Source organism: Grampus griseus, assembly GCF_964374135.1.
Source record: "Grampus griseus genome assembly, chromosome: 4".
In the NCBI taxonomy this organism is placed as follows: Eukaryota; Metazoa; Chordata; class Mammalia; order Artiodactyla; family Delphinidae; genus Grampus; species Grampus griseus.
The window spans coordinates 35,887,849-35,902,917 of NC_138997.1; the positions used below are offsets into that span (position 1 = coordinate 35,887,849).

Genomic DNA, 15,069 nt, shown 5'->3' on the forward strand with positions numbered 1-15,069 from the left:
GATAGACACATTTCATTCTTAGAGAAATGGAGGTGGCTGCTCTTGTTATTAACACTAACCAGCTGCTTTGAGGGCTACACATAATATTGACAATACCTGTCCTCAAGTTCTGGTTTATTAGGTGTTTTCTGAGGATAGTAAAACATGGTACAAATGGTAGTTTCTTGACTCATGAGTGCGTCGTGTTGACTTTGTGCCTGTGACACCATGTTGCTTAGAGTCTGATGCAAAGCTGAACTCCAGCTCATGTTTGGTATCTTTGCTGGAGCTTTCACTAAGTCGTCTTCTCCACTGCCACTACTGTCACTATAACTGTCTCTCCTGGATGGGGACGTGCATGGTTTCTTGCTTTTGTCAGACATTTCATTTTCATCTGAGCTGGTGCCTTGCTCCACACATGCTGTCTGAAGAGGGTCTTTACTGTTGTTGTTTGGAGGTACTTGTGCTGGAGAGTGCAGTGGGGTCTGTAATGGACACATTTAAAGAGATCAGAGTGTGACAACTTATATTAACTTATATTTTCATTTGGTTGAAAATGAACGTGTTAAACATAAGCACTTCCTATTAAAATATTCATTTTTTTGCTAATAAAAAATGTTATTTTTTTCTCTCATTAGAGAAAAAATCATATATAAAAGTAACAGCTGTTAATATTGTACAACTTGTACTTTCATTCATAATTAGAGTTACAGTATATATTAATATCATACTTTGTACCCTGCTTTCAAAATTTAGGTTTCTACCATGAGTATCTTCTGAGATCCTTAAACATGCTTTGAAAACAACTGCATAAACCATATAATAATCTTACAGATGGCTATAGCTTTAATTTATTTCAGAATTCTTTTATTGGATACAGAGTTGTTTCTAGCTTTTCACTATAAATAGAAATCTAGAACTTTTTTGTATGTAGATTTTCACCTGAGTTTCTCATTATTTCCTTGTAATTTCCTGTAACAGAAATAGAATTTTCTATATTCAGCACGTAAGATGTTTTTAAAGGCCTTGTTAAATATTTCCAGATTGCTTTCCAGAAAGATCATATCAATTTACATACTCAAGAAATTTCCACTCAGTTCTTTCTATCTGGTTCCCAAAATCAATGTAGTCTCTTAAAATGCTATTTATAATGCACCTTACAGAAATGTTACTTTCCTGTTAATGTCCTTATAATATTCCCTCTTCTCCCGGATATAAGGGTTAAAGTTTCTGGGGCCAGACACTCCTGCCTTTCATACACAGGTATCATGTTCATTGGTAACGGAGCACTATTTTAAGTAGACAGGCCAGAGGCTGTCTTTCAATTAGATTATTATTCATCTATGTATGGATTCCCACCTATCAGTATGCAATGTATAAATAACCATCAAAATAGATTTTGGATCCTTTAGCTATTCCTTAACATAAGAAAGGAAATGGACAAACATACTGCCTATGTGATTTCTAGTATTAAAAGTTAAGGCAAAAAATCTTAAATAATTCTCATTTTCATCTAAACTAGCTCAGAATGAGGATTACATTTCCAAATTTGATTCAATGAAGAAATGGATAAAAGGTTTTTGTAGCCATTGTTTTATGTCTTTTTGTATTTATGTTTGGAAAATAAATTCCTAAAATCCTAGAATCTTAGAATTGGAAGGGAGAGAAGAGAAAGTGAACTAAATTACTTTATATTACAAACATAGATTACACTCAGAGATTATGAGACCCACACAAGATAATACTCCTAGCTAAAGAAGTAACTAGGATGAAACCCAGGAGATCAAACTATGATGAAACCACTACAACTGAATTAATCATTCAATTGATACTCTGTAAATATAGAAATTACTTTTCCTAAGTCTCACCAAAGGAGCAGGGTCGATTTCTGGTAGCACACCAGGTGGTGGTCTACAGAGAAGCAAGGATACTTCTGGAGATGTTCCCCTGAGAGTGGATATGACTTCCTGTGGGTACCATGAGTGAGAAATGAAGATACAGTTAAACCAGCATTATGAAATCATTCTGAAAAGCCAATCTAACTCATTAAAAATGCTGCACTCCACATGCTGGGGGCTCACCTGCTGAGACAGTCCTTTCAAAGAGGCTCCATTCACTTTCAAGATAACATCTCCCACATCAATTTGTCCACTTTCTGCTGCTGGCTGTCCCGGAAAAAGCTTTTTAACCCTTACTATGCTGATGTTCATTTGTTCGGGTATAAGATTATCTTCTCGAGAAAAACTGAACCCTAGGCCTGAGCTATTTTTAAACAATTTCACCTCAAATGTATTCTCTGGAGAAAAAAAAAAAAAAAAGAAAGAAAGTAAATATTCTTAACAGGCTGTGTATACATATGAACATATAAACATATATACTTTTAGATACATTTTAAAAAGCCCATTTCCACCGTATTTACAGCTTTATATGCAATTATTGTATGCTTATTCTGTATTTAAATCCTATTTCACACTCTCTATTATTAAGAAAACTTAAGCTGCATGAACTAATATGCTGTTTGAACAGAAAAGTGGGTTCTGAAATAAGGGTTCTGAAAATGAAACTATGTTTTAATTCCATATGTTTTATAAAACTGTACAATGACAGAGAAAAAGAGGGAAAAAAACAAGAAAGGAGAAGAATAAGAGAAATTCAGGTATACAATGGGAAAGAGATGGTAAGAAGAGCAAAACAGATGATAGAGAAGGGTTAAGGGCAAGTGAGGTGACCTTCTAATATTTAGGTGAGGTACAATTTAATCCAGAAAATTGCAAAGCATTGTGATAAAATTCTCATCAACAAAAGAAATTAAAAGAACAATAACCCGGAAAGCATGAAAAACATATTTAGAGAAAGAGTAATGGAAGAAATAAAGAATGTAAGGCAGTGAGATTAAGTGGATACACTAATTTTATTTTCATAATCAGGGAAAATAATATAGCTTGGGCTAATATTTTCTTTTTATTTTGGAGAATAATTCAGAGTTGCTAACATTTGTATAATCAAAGAAAAATTTAAAATAAAGACAAAACAATGACCAAATACCACCACTACCATTTATAAAGTAAAGGACATTTATAACCTCAAAAGGAAGACAGATGGACTCAGAGGGCACTTCCGTATTATGAACACATTCAGCCTTATGAAAAACTCACTACCACATCAGTCTTAATTTCCTTATTTTACTTCCAATTAGTGGTATGTCCAAAGGCTAGCAAAGTTTGTAAGAAAAACCAGTATCTGGGAACTGTTAGTGAATTTCTGCCCAGGCTTAGCTTCACAAGTCCATACAATTAAACAGAAATATAAAAAATGTAAGAGTCAAGGTTTCATATGGGTTTGAAGCCATTCTCAGCAATTATTTATATTTTTCCTGTACAAATTTTATTTTGAATTTGACAACTATTTAAGGCACTATTAAATGACCATAATTTGCTTTGTGCATGATTTCATTATCCAAAGCCTTTCAGACTTCAACAGCTACAAACGTGTCTGTTTTTTTTTTTTTTAATTTAGTATAGTGCTGCATCAGATTATTATTTACACTTGACAAGAATAAATAAAGAGACCCAGGTATGAATTGTGATCCAACATGTAAAAATCACATTTTAAATAATCCAGGAATAAGTTTAATGTGAGGTGACAGTCTCCCAAGGTCTGACCTTCAGTAACAAAGCTGTAGTCTTTTATGTGAGTCATTTTCTTCATCATTTTTTCTGGGGCTTGACTTTGGGCATCTGGATCTGAGAGGGTACACTGTGGGGTTACAGGGACATGTTCTTTGGATGCTGGAGACTGTCCCTTTTCTAACAACAGATGAACCACCTGGACAAATAGAACAGTACTTCATTAACTTAGAAGAAAGTTTTATAAGAAAGTAGGTAAGTTTTCAGGACTTCGTATAGTTGATGGTATAAAATCATTTAAAGTAACTACCTGGTCTACCAAAATACAAGTAGAGGGAGAAAAAAATAGAGGGAAAAAGCAAGGGACTGAAAATTTCAAAATCAATGTTTTGAAAACTGTATAAAAAGATAAACTATTAGAAAGAAAAAACTTCTATTATAAAAATAATATAAACATGTTATAGAAAATTCAGGTATTAAAATAAAATCACCACTAACCTAATAATATAAAGATCTTTATAAATAATTTGGTAAACTCCCTGACTCAAAATGTATTAGACCAATGTGAATTTAGCCTCTGGGCTGAAATAACTAGAAGTGAAAATCACTAGATATTTGTACATGTTTATGAAAAATTTTTTAATGCAATATGCCTCCTTCCTCCTGTCAGATCTCTGGTAATATAAGGGCTAAATGTGACAGAGAAAGCCAGCTTCCTAAATAAAAATCCTCAACATAATACTTGCTTCCCAGTTTGGAGGGAAAAATACAAGCATGTTTACACGAATCAGGCTGTTTCTTGACTAATAAATTTGGAGATCTCAGTGAAATTGGTATTATTCACACATTATTATGTTTTATGGTATCTAGAAAAGGTTGGTATAATGATCTATTACCTGTCCTGTATTTCTCAGTGTCTCCACAGCTTGCTTATGAGTAGCTCCTTCCAGATTAACTCCATTGACAGCTAGGACACGATCACCTACAAATTAGGCAGTAATGTTGAAAGAAGCAAATCATAAAATAAAGATTCTACATGTTCTTTAATACCTTATGGTCTCGTTTTTGTACTAATTTGCTTGAGGAGGGACTCAGACAAATTCTGGACAAAACTGTGTCACAGAGTTTCTTTAACATGTACTTAATTCCTTTCTCAATTCTATGGCTAATCATTTTTTTTTTTTGTGGTACGTGGGCCTCTCACTGTTGTGGCCTCTCTCGTTGTGGAGCACAGGCTCCGGATGCGCAGGCTCAGTGGCCATGGCTCACGGGCCTAGCCGCTCCGCGGCATGTGGGATCTTCCCGGACCGGGGCACGAACCTGTGTCCCCTGCATCGGCAGGCAGACTCTCAACCACTGCGCCACCAGGGAAGCCTTATGGCTAATCATTTTAGAACAGAATATTGTATATATTATAAAATCTGTTTAAATTAGGGAAAAAAGATAAACTGAACTACAAATGTAGAGAGACTGGAGAGAACAAACCTAGTTAGTTCTTATTAGAAATGCAGATGTCAGTGTTTTTGCAAGGGCAATATCCCTTTTGCAATCTCTGGCAATTTGCTTCTTAGAAAGTATCAATACAAAACATGAACTAAAACACTGTCAAGATATTTTCTGATACGAGAGAATAAGCTTAAAATAAGAGTTTTTGGCCCACCTCCTAGAGTAACGAAAATAAAAACAAAAATAAATAAATGGGACCTAATTAAACTTAAAAGCTTTTGCATAGCAAAGGAAACCATAAAAAAGACCAAAAGACAACCCTCAGAATGGGAGAAAATATTTGCAAACAAAGCAACTGACAAAGGATTAAGCTCCAAAATATACAAGCAGCTCATGCAGCTCAACATCAAAAGAACAAACAACCCAATCCAAAAATGGGTGGAAGACCTAAACAGACATTTCTCCAAAGAAGACACACAGATTGCCAACAAACACATGAAAAGATGGTCAACATCACTAATTATTAGAGATATGAAAATCAAAACCACAATAAGGTATCACCTTACAATGGTCAGAATAGCCATCAACAAAAAATCTACAAGCAATAAATGCTGGAGAGGGTGTGGAGAAAAGGGAACCCTCTTGAACTGTTGGTGAGAATGTCATTGGTACAGCTGCTTTGGAGAACAGTATGGAGATTCCTTAAAAAACAAAAATAGAACTACCATATGACCCAGCAATCCCATTAATGGGCATATACCCTGAGAAAACCATAATGCAAAAAGTCATGTACCACAATGTTCACTGCAGTTCTATTTACAATAGCCAGGACACGGAAGCAACCTAAGTGTCCATCAACAGATGAAGGGGTAAAGAAGATGTGGCACATATATACAATGGAATATTACTCAGCTATAAAAAGAAACAAAATTGAGTTATTAGTAGTGAGGTGGATGGACCTATATATAGAATCTAAAAAAATCTAGGGGCAGGACAGGAATAAAGACGCAGACGTAGAGAATGGACTTGAGGACATGGGGAGGGGGAAGGGTAAGCTGGGACGAAGTGAGAGAGCGGCATGGACACATATACACTACCAAACGTAAAACAGATAGCTAGTGGGAAGCAGTCGCATAGCACAGGGAGATCAGCTCGGTGCTTTGTGACCATCTAGAGGGGTGGGATAGGGAGAGTGGGAGGGAGACGCAAGAGGGAGGGGATATGGGGATATATGTATACGTATAGCTTATTCACTTTGTTATACAGCAAAACCTAACACACCACTGTAAAGCAATTATACTCCTATAAAGGTGTTAAAAAAAACAACAAAAAACAAAAACTAAAAATGGAACTACTATATGACCCAGCAATCCCACTACTGGGCATATACCCTGAGAAAAACATAATTCAAAAAGATACACGTACCCCAATGTTCACTGACTGCAGTACTATTTACAATAGCCAGGACATGGAAGCAAGCTAAATGTCCATCAAGAGATGAATGGATAAAGAAGATGTGATACATATATCCAATGGAGTATTACTCAGCCATAAAAAGGAACGAAACTGGGTCATTTGAAGTGATGTGGATGGACCTAGAGTCAGTCTGTCATACAGGGTGAAGTAAGTCAGACAGAGAAAAACAAATATCATATATTAACACATATATATGGAATCTAGAAAAATGGTACTGATGAACCTATTTGCAGGGCAGGAAAAGAGACGCAGATGTAGAGAACGGACTTGTGGACACAGCATGGGGAGGGGAGGGTGGGACGAATTGAGAGAGTAGCACTGACATATATACACTACCATGTGTAAAACATAGCTAGTGGGAAGCTGCTGCTACAGCTCTGTATAGCACAGGGAACTCAGCTCAATGCTCTGTGATGACCTAGAGGGGTGGGATATGGGTGGGGGTGGGGGTTGGTGGTGGGAGGGAGGCTCAAGAGGGAGGGGATATATGCATACATGTAGCTGATTCACTTTGTTCTACAGCAGAAACTAACAACACTGTAAAGCAATTATACTCCAAAAAAAAATATTTTTTTTGGAATTATATCAAGGAGTTTTTTAATGCTGTAGTCTTAAAATAATTGATATGTTCTTATTTCATATTATGAATAATTTGAACATCTGTATCAACTTTCCAATTTCTTCTTTATTTGTTGAAGTGATAATCCTATATGTAATTCCCATACACACAAACAGTCTACCTTTGTGAATTCTGCCATCGGACTCTGCTGCTCCCTTGGGAATAACAGCTTTCACATAAATGCCACCATGTCTGACACTGGTATTCACACCTCCCTAAGTGGAAAAAGACAAATAAAATAGCATTTTGTAATATGAAAAATTTCCCACTCTATCTTTCAAATCTGAGACATAGAAAGCATTCAATTCATCAGCCAAAGCAGCAGCATCACATCAGCACATGCAATTATTTCAATACCCAAGAATATTTCTAGTAAGTTTTCCAAATGTTAAAGCAGTTACTTTTTTAGAAAAATTCTTTATTCAGAAAATAACAACATGCCAGATCTTGACTGTATGAGGAGTTGCTTTTCCTTTTATAAGTCTATACCATGCATTACACACAAGCAGCAAGCAAAAATCCATCCATGCAATATTAGTGTGAGAATATAACTGTCAGAAAAAACAGCATATGTAATAATATACTTCAGATCATATTTGCTAATCTGAAAGCAAATCTCATGAGTCAAGGGAAAATTTTCTTTTCATTTTAAAAGATGTTGGTATAGAAGTTTTGTTACAGTGTAGATGAGATCTAATGAGTAGATTCTCCATCTCTTGTGGATATTCAGCTTTTATTTCCCTTCACAATAGGAAGATAATAAAATTCCAAGGAATTTATGAACAAGGGGGAAAGGGTTACAGTATTATTAAAACTGAAAGAAAAGTAGGTTTGCTTTTTGATCTCTATATGTTAAGAGTGCTATTTCTACCTTACTTCTAAATGGCTTTTCATAACTAACAATATCCTTCAAATGTCATAAATGATAATGTTACACTTAGGGTACAGTGTATTCATTAATAGAATTCTAAAGTGATTTCATCAAATAGCCTATGCTCATATTTTACCTACTTTAAAAGTACTACATATATTCTTGGGAACTTCTAATATTAAGATACTAATCATATTTACATGTTAAGATGTATTATGAAGCGAAAGGCCATATAAACATTTATTAGACTTTAATTATTTTAATGTAGGTTAAAATGTATTATTCCATGCTAATGCAGAAGACGTCAAATGTATACAAAACATACATATTTGTTAATAAGTATGTTACTTATTAACAAACAAAATATAATTTTATATTTTTCAAGTCTTGTATTCAGATTAAGCAAGTATGAGATCTATGGGGGAAAACAGCATTTGTCTAATTTCTTTTAAACCACAGGAAAAAGTGAGTAGCACACTCAAGTTTTTTAAAAGAAGTCTTAAGATATAATTCAATTTTTAATTTTGGAAATATTTGACAAGTTTCCCTTTTGAAGCAAAATAATTCAATTAATAAATTGACATACAATAGGCTGCTGGAAATGGAGAAGAGAAAACATTTGAAAACCTTGTCAAACAGTACCGTGACACTTATCCCCAAGCTGTTTTCATTTTTAGCCAGTTCAACCTCAAAGATATCTCCAGGTTTAGGAGGTGATGAAGGAAAAGTTTTAAAATTCATTTTGTTGGATGTATTCATTGAGGAGGAAGATTCCTTAATAAAGAAAAACAAACAGGATTTCTTGTTAGAGTCAAACTGAATTATTAATGGAAGATCAATATGTGTTTTTTTTTTAAATTAAGAAAAAGTAAGACATTAAGGGACAGAGTAGATTTGAAGATCATGAAGTTTGGAAGAGATCTTAGGGATCATCTAATCCAATGCCTTCATAGTTTATGGTTGAGGAAATTGAGGTCTAGAGATTAAAGGGCTTTCCTCAGGTCAAACAGATATGGCAGAGGGAAGACCAGAACCCAGTTCAAACCTGGCTTTTACATAATCCTTATCCAATGCTTTTTATACACTCAAATTTAGAAAGTATTTCCATTTCATTTAAAAAACAATACATATCAAGCAGTAGCTTTTAACTTGGGCCTTTAAGATGAGTAGACCTCATGTTTACTTTGCTAATGTTTACAAATCCACTATAAACACAGACACAACAGCTAAGCCCAGTTTATAAGGACATAACTCTCTTACGAGGAATGTTTTTCAGTGAACAAAGGGCTTAAGGTTCTTTTCTGAACCCGCTTGTGAATATGCGTATAAATTTATATCATTTCTAAAATTTCTAGGAAATGAACAATTTTCTATTTTGTTGCTCTTATTATCATACATTCAGAACTTCAGAATAATTTAGGCTAACAATAGTAAAGTCAGCTGTCCATTATATGAACTATTTAGGAACTATTTTTTCAGATATTAAATTTTCTTATTAATATAAATATCAAGAGATAAACAATTTATAGAAAACAATCATAATCTGATTATTCATTCCTTTATGTAATCATGTAGCAAGTTCCCAGAATGACAGCCATTTTGGAGTTAGTATTCAAAGCTGCTAATTTCTCTGAAAGTTAGCATCAAATGCAGTAGCAGTTAGTAGCATAATATATAAACTATTTCTCCTTTCCAGAACAATGTACTCAGTTTATAGTAGATTATTCTGCTCTGTAATATATTTGCTGTTGTTTGCTTTGTTAAGTGAAAAAAACAAAGATTCAAATTAAACAATGCCTTTTTTTGTGTTTGATGATCCCGACTGCTGGAATAAGTGGCTTCATCCATGTCTGAATCTCCACGGTCAGAGTAATCTGTTGCATCATAAATGCCTGCTTTTTTAGCTTTGCTTTGGTTATTGTCAGTAGAAGTCCCCTTTTTCTCAGTGGCTTTGGATATCACAGATGGGGAAGGGCTGCCGTGCTTTGATTCCTGCCAGCTTCGGTCACCTACATGGCTGACAAAGAAACCATTGACCTGGCTCTGGGACAAGCTGGCACTCTCAGTCCTGGAATCTTGAGAACTCAGGCTTCCCTCTCGCAGGCCCCCAGACAGCCCAAATGAGCTATCTGAGATGTGCCCTGGGGTGCCACGTGGCCAGCAGTGATCCTCAGAATTTACAGCACTGTCTTGCACGTAGGAAGCTTTCTTCATGTAGTTTTTCATGCCAATGCCAATGTGCACAGGAGCAGAAGGCACTGAAAAGTCAAAATCCGGCAATGAGGATAACAGGTTAGTGACACATGTTTGTGCTTACATATATGCACAATGTTCCCTGGTGATTGTTGGGAGGATTTTACATAGGATAACACACATACGACACATGAACCAGGGCTTGGAACCATGACAAGGACTCAACAAAAGTAGCAGATGCTTTCTGTTTCCTTTGCTTCCTCTTTGGGTCTTTCTTTCCGCAGCTTCTATGGAAATGTGGACCCCTTTTGCCTTAACTCCTGATTTCCATTCTCCAAGACCTATTTCTAGTGAGTCTCCCCTGTGAAGACTTTCTCAATTCCCTAACTAGAGATAACTTGAATCTCCAAAAATCCTTGATCCTTATTTAATGGTTATATATTTACTTGTTTTATATTGTCTTATCAGACTGCATTTTTTGGACTCCAAGTAATTATCAAGGAAGGCAACTCCGAATTCCTTACATACATAGTTCTTTCAAAAAGCCACTTACGAAAGCTTTCCTAAGACACAATCCACAGGTGACATGCGTAAAAGAATTACAGATGCAAGTTTATTAGAAATGAAGTCTTACATGGCAAGCAAATAAGGAAAACTTAAATAATATACAAAGAATTCCTAAAAGTCAGTAAGAAGTATAAAGTGTTAAGCAGTGAGACAGAATCTGCCCCTGGACTCTGAGCCTTTCTCACTGCTCACTGCACATGCTGTGTGTGCTGCTTTCTAACACTGCCCCATCACTTGATCCTCGTGACAACTCTGTGCAAGACAGACAAGGCAGGGCCAGGTCAATGTATCCGCTTTAAAGAAAGAAAAACAACCATAGCTCAAGAGGACTTGTCACACAGCTAATAAGTGGCTCAGGTATGGCTTGAACTCAAGTCATCTGGTCTTTGTCAAGTGCCTTTTTTGTCACAACATGCTAATGGCAGGGATTATGAGACAAAATGATACGGTCTTGCTTCTACATTTCTGGTGTGTTGGTATCCTTTTATAATCAGGTTCACGACAGGACTTCATAGGTAACTGTTATATAACTATATTAATTAGGCAATTATTAAGAATTTTATTTCTGATTTGGCCTAAGAAGTGATGGAACACATCGAGTACTCAGAATTTAATTAAGTGATATTGATTTTGCACAACAAATCCATTTTTATGCATATATTACTAAAGAAGAATAAGACAGAAAATCTTAGAAGTGATGAATGAAAAAGTTATACTGATGCATAAAATTAAAGCAATCAGAACTACACATATTACATTTCCAGAAAGGAAATAAGTTTAAATCTAATTTATTGCTCCACGTATTGAAATTTTTGTGGAAAGTGAAACAGAACACACAGCTAAGAGCCATTCACAACATTACCTTTGGATATCTTTTCTTTTGGCTGAGAGATAACAAGTGTCACGTCTTCAGGTGCATTTTGCAAAATTTCAATTGCAGCATGGTGGCTGACCCCCTCCAGACTCACACTATTCACAGATATCAAACGGTCTCCTGTAAAAATAGACGATCCAATATTTTCTATATCAAAGAGAAATTCATGCTAAATCTTAGAAATGCTACCTGCCCCTCATTAGTTTTGTTTTGCCCAAGTTCTACTTTTGCCATCTGTGCAAATTCATGCCTGTCAGTTAAGTACTTAGGAAATTACCTAAAAATAAATACCTGGCTTTAAGCATCCATCCAAGTCAGCTGGTCCTCCAGGGGTAATTGAACTAATAAATATACCTAGATCCAGTCTTCCCATCTTTTCTCCACCAATAATTTGAAATCCTGTGAAACAGCACATTTTAAAAAGATCTTCATGGGGAGGGGCAAGATAGGGGTAGGGAATTAAGAGGTACAAACTACTATGTATAAAATAAATAAGCTACAAGAATATATTATATAGCACAGGAATATAGCCAATATTTTATAATAACTATAAATGGAGTGTAACCTTTAAAAATTGTGAATCACTATGTTGTACACCTGAAACTTATATGATATTATAAATCAACTATATCTCCATAAAAAATAAGTAGAAATAAAAATAAAAGGATCTTCATGATACTGGTGCTTTCAAGGACTAATGATTAGCCTGCGTGACACATAGAAGTGTAGTCTCATATCAAATATAATTTAATAGGTAACACATGTGAGATGGGACTTAAATTTGGTGGAAATATTGCTTGTAAGCATTTCATCTTTGACATTTCCTGACTGGGCAGGTTGGGTAAAGGGGATGCAGGTAGGCAGAAGTGGGCTGGGGCCTCAATGCCAATGCTATGCAACTGACTTTTTCTCTTTGAATTTCACAGACCTTTAAGAATCTCAGTGACTTACCTAAGCCATACTTTGTATCTTTTTTCAGGTTAACCAGGGTGATCTCCCTTTCTGGTGAAGATACTATGCTCCATCTTTTGTGCAGCACATCTATTGGAAATGCACAATTTTAAGATAAAATAAACATAACATGCTTGGGCATTAGACTGCTTGTTCTAATTTAAATAAAGCTCACTAACAGATTGCTCGGTCACTTTAAAATCATATTTTAAATAATATGCCATTATCTTATATGTTGATAGTGAGTTATAGTTTACCAAATGATTATGTTATCACATTTATTCCTTATAAATGGTTCCCTGTGAAATATGTATTGATATATTTCAGTTACAAATGCATAAATAGATCTCAAGAGGTTAAATGATTTGAGCAGGTTTACTCAGCTAGCACAGGCAAGAGGTGAACCTTAAACTTAGGCTGTCAGACTTCATGTCTTTCTGTTATATGACAGTTGACTTCCTGAATTTGATAATGCTCAATATGTTAAGAATTTCCCACTAATAAGTGGTTGGCATTTCTACTTATAATGTGTAAAACATTCGTGTAAGTTCTAGGGTAAAAGAGCAACACGAAGAAACAGGATTTATTCTTTTAAATCCCATTAATAATGACTTGGCTGGCACATTCTCAAAGGACTTCTGTTTCTTATTTTATTTGTGGAACAATCTCATGAGGTAAGCAAAGAGATTTCTAATCATTGTTTTGCAGATGAGGAATAATAGTTCATGACTTGCTCAACATTATCAGCTAGTATCACTGGCCAGCAAAATGCCTTTAGTACTTGATAAATGCTAGCTAAATACATTGAGTGAATGTTGGCATCAGAACTAAAATTTACTTTTTCTTATTTCTACTTGGGGTTTTTTTTAAAGTAAGCTGATCATATACAAATATCTCCTAAATTAAACCAATAAATATACCACTTAATTGTCATCTTAATAAAATTACTTCATTTACTTAAAAATCAGAGCATGTGAAAACACACACATACACACCCTTCTTGCTATGGGCTGAAATGTGTTGCTCCTCCCTTTCCTCCAAATAAATATGTTGAAACCCTAACTCCTAGTACCTCAGAAGTTAACCATATTTGGAGATAGGTTTTTAAAAAGATAAGTTAAAATGAGGTCTTTAGGGTGGCCTAATCCAATATGACTGATATCCTTATAAGAAGAGGGAATTTGGATACAGACGTGTGTGTGCACAGAGGGAAGACCATGTGAAGAAAGAGGAATAACTCCACCGACAAAGCCAAGGAGAGAGGTCTCAGAAGAAATCAATGCTGCTGACACCTTGATCTCAGACTTCTAGCCTCCAGAACTGTGAGAACATACATTTATGTTGTTTAAGGCACCCAATCTGTGGGATCGTGTTATGGCAGCTCTAGCAAATTAATACACTTCTTAACATCAACTGTAATTTAATAGTTTACACTGGTCTGTGTGTGAGGTGGTGGTAAATGAGTTCAACACACTCAGAAAGATATTTGTTTAAACTAAATCTGAAAATTCACCTCTACATAGTTCTTAAGCATATTGAAGCTTTTTGAAAACTAGAGATTATCTGCCAACATATGACTACCCATGGATTTAAAATTGTATTAATATGTTATAAATAGTAACTTTGTTACGCAACATATCTTAATGTTTAAATGATGAAAATGTGATACTTCATATTCTAGAAATAAACTCCATTAATTTCAGAAAACAATAACAACCATTTGCTCTCTGGAGTCAATTAACCTTGTCCCTTAAACACCAAGTACTAGTGCAAGTTTGCTAGCTCCCTGTAGTATACACGTCCCTATTCTGTTGTTTCTTTTTGACCAAAACTTAGTTATAAACTTAGTTATAATCAATAGGAGTGGTAGTAGTTCAGTATTTCTAATTAATTAATGAGATTCCAAAAAAAGAGATCACTGGACAATGGTGTGAAGAGCCTTATATATTTGGTTTATACAAACAAGCATAAAGTTCATGAATCAATTATTGCCTAACTTAATATTATCTAGGTATCCAAGATACTTTTAGCCTAAAATAGACAATTAGGCCTAATTTTCAGCTAGAACCAAATAAAAAATACAATAGAATGAACCCATAAAATAAAACAAATAAGGGATGAGGTCGTGTTAGGTATTAAATGTAAACTTTTATCACCATTCTGAAGACAGAGTCCATTTGCTTTACACAGAGTGTTTCTGCCTTCAATTACAAAAGTGATCAATATTCTGAATGTTCCTAAGGAGTATCTGTGACAAGTCAAAGGTATTGATTCAAAGAATAAAAATGCCATTTCTTTATTTTCATTTCCAACATATGTACAAACAAGATTGGTTATTTATATTACTTATTTGGCTAATAAATGTACATGTGTGGGTGTGTGTATGGATATTAAAACATTTCCCAGGTAAACAATATTGGAATATGTGTATAGACCCACACACACACAAAATGTGCAATGTTTTTAT

The 15,069-nt window shown here is 34.9% G+C and overlaps 1 protein-coding gene across 1 annotated transcript in view; it reads right to left on the minus strand.

Moving 5' to 3' along the window:
• PTPN13 (protein tyrosine phosphatase non-receptor type 13) overlaps positions 1 to 15,069 on the minus strand; it is a gene marked incomplete at its 5' end in the record, with an annotated part of 177,088 nt that overhangs the window by 44,184 nt on the left and 117,835 nt on the right. The window contains 11 exons of the mRNA XM_082653757.1: positions 97 to 464; positions 1,848 to 1,946; positions 2,061 to 2,275; positions 3,642 to 3,804; positions 4,502 to 4,587; positions 7,268 to 7,361; positions 8,645 to 8,791; positions 9,815 to 10,275; positions 11,640 to 11,771; positions 11,943 to 12,050; positions 12,603 to 12,692. Coding sequence (XP_082509883.1) covers positions 97 to 464; positions 1,848 to 1,946; positions 2,061 to 2,275; positions 3,642 to 3,804; positions 4,502 to 4,587; positions 7,268 to 7,361; positions 8,645 to 8,791; positions 9,815 to 10,275; positions 11,640 to 11,771; positions 11,943 to 12,050; positions 12,603 to 12,692 — 1,963 coding nt within the window. The remainder of the gene's footprint in view (positions 1 to 96; positions 465 to 1,847; positions 1,947 to 2,060; positions 2,276 to 3,641; positions 3,805 to 4,501; positions 4,588 to 7,267; positions 7,362 to 8,644; positions 8,792 to 9,814; positions 10,276 to 11,639; positions 11,772 to 11,942; positions 12,051 to 12,602; positions 12,693 to 15,069) is intronic.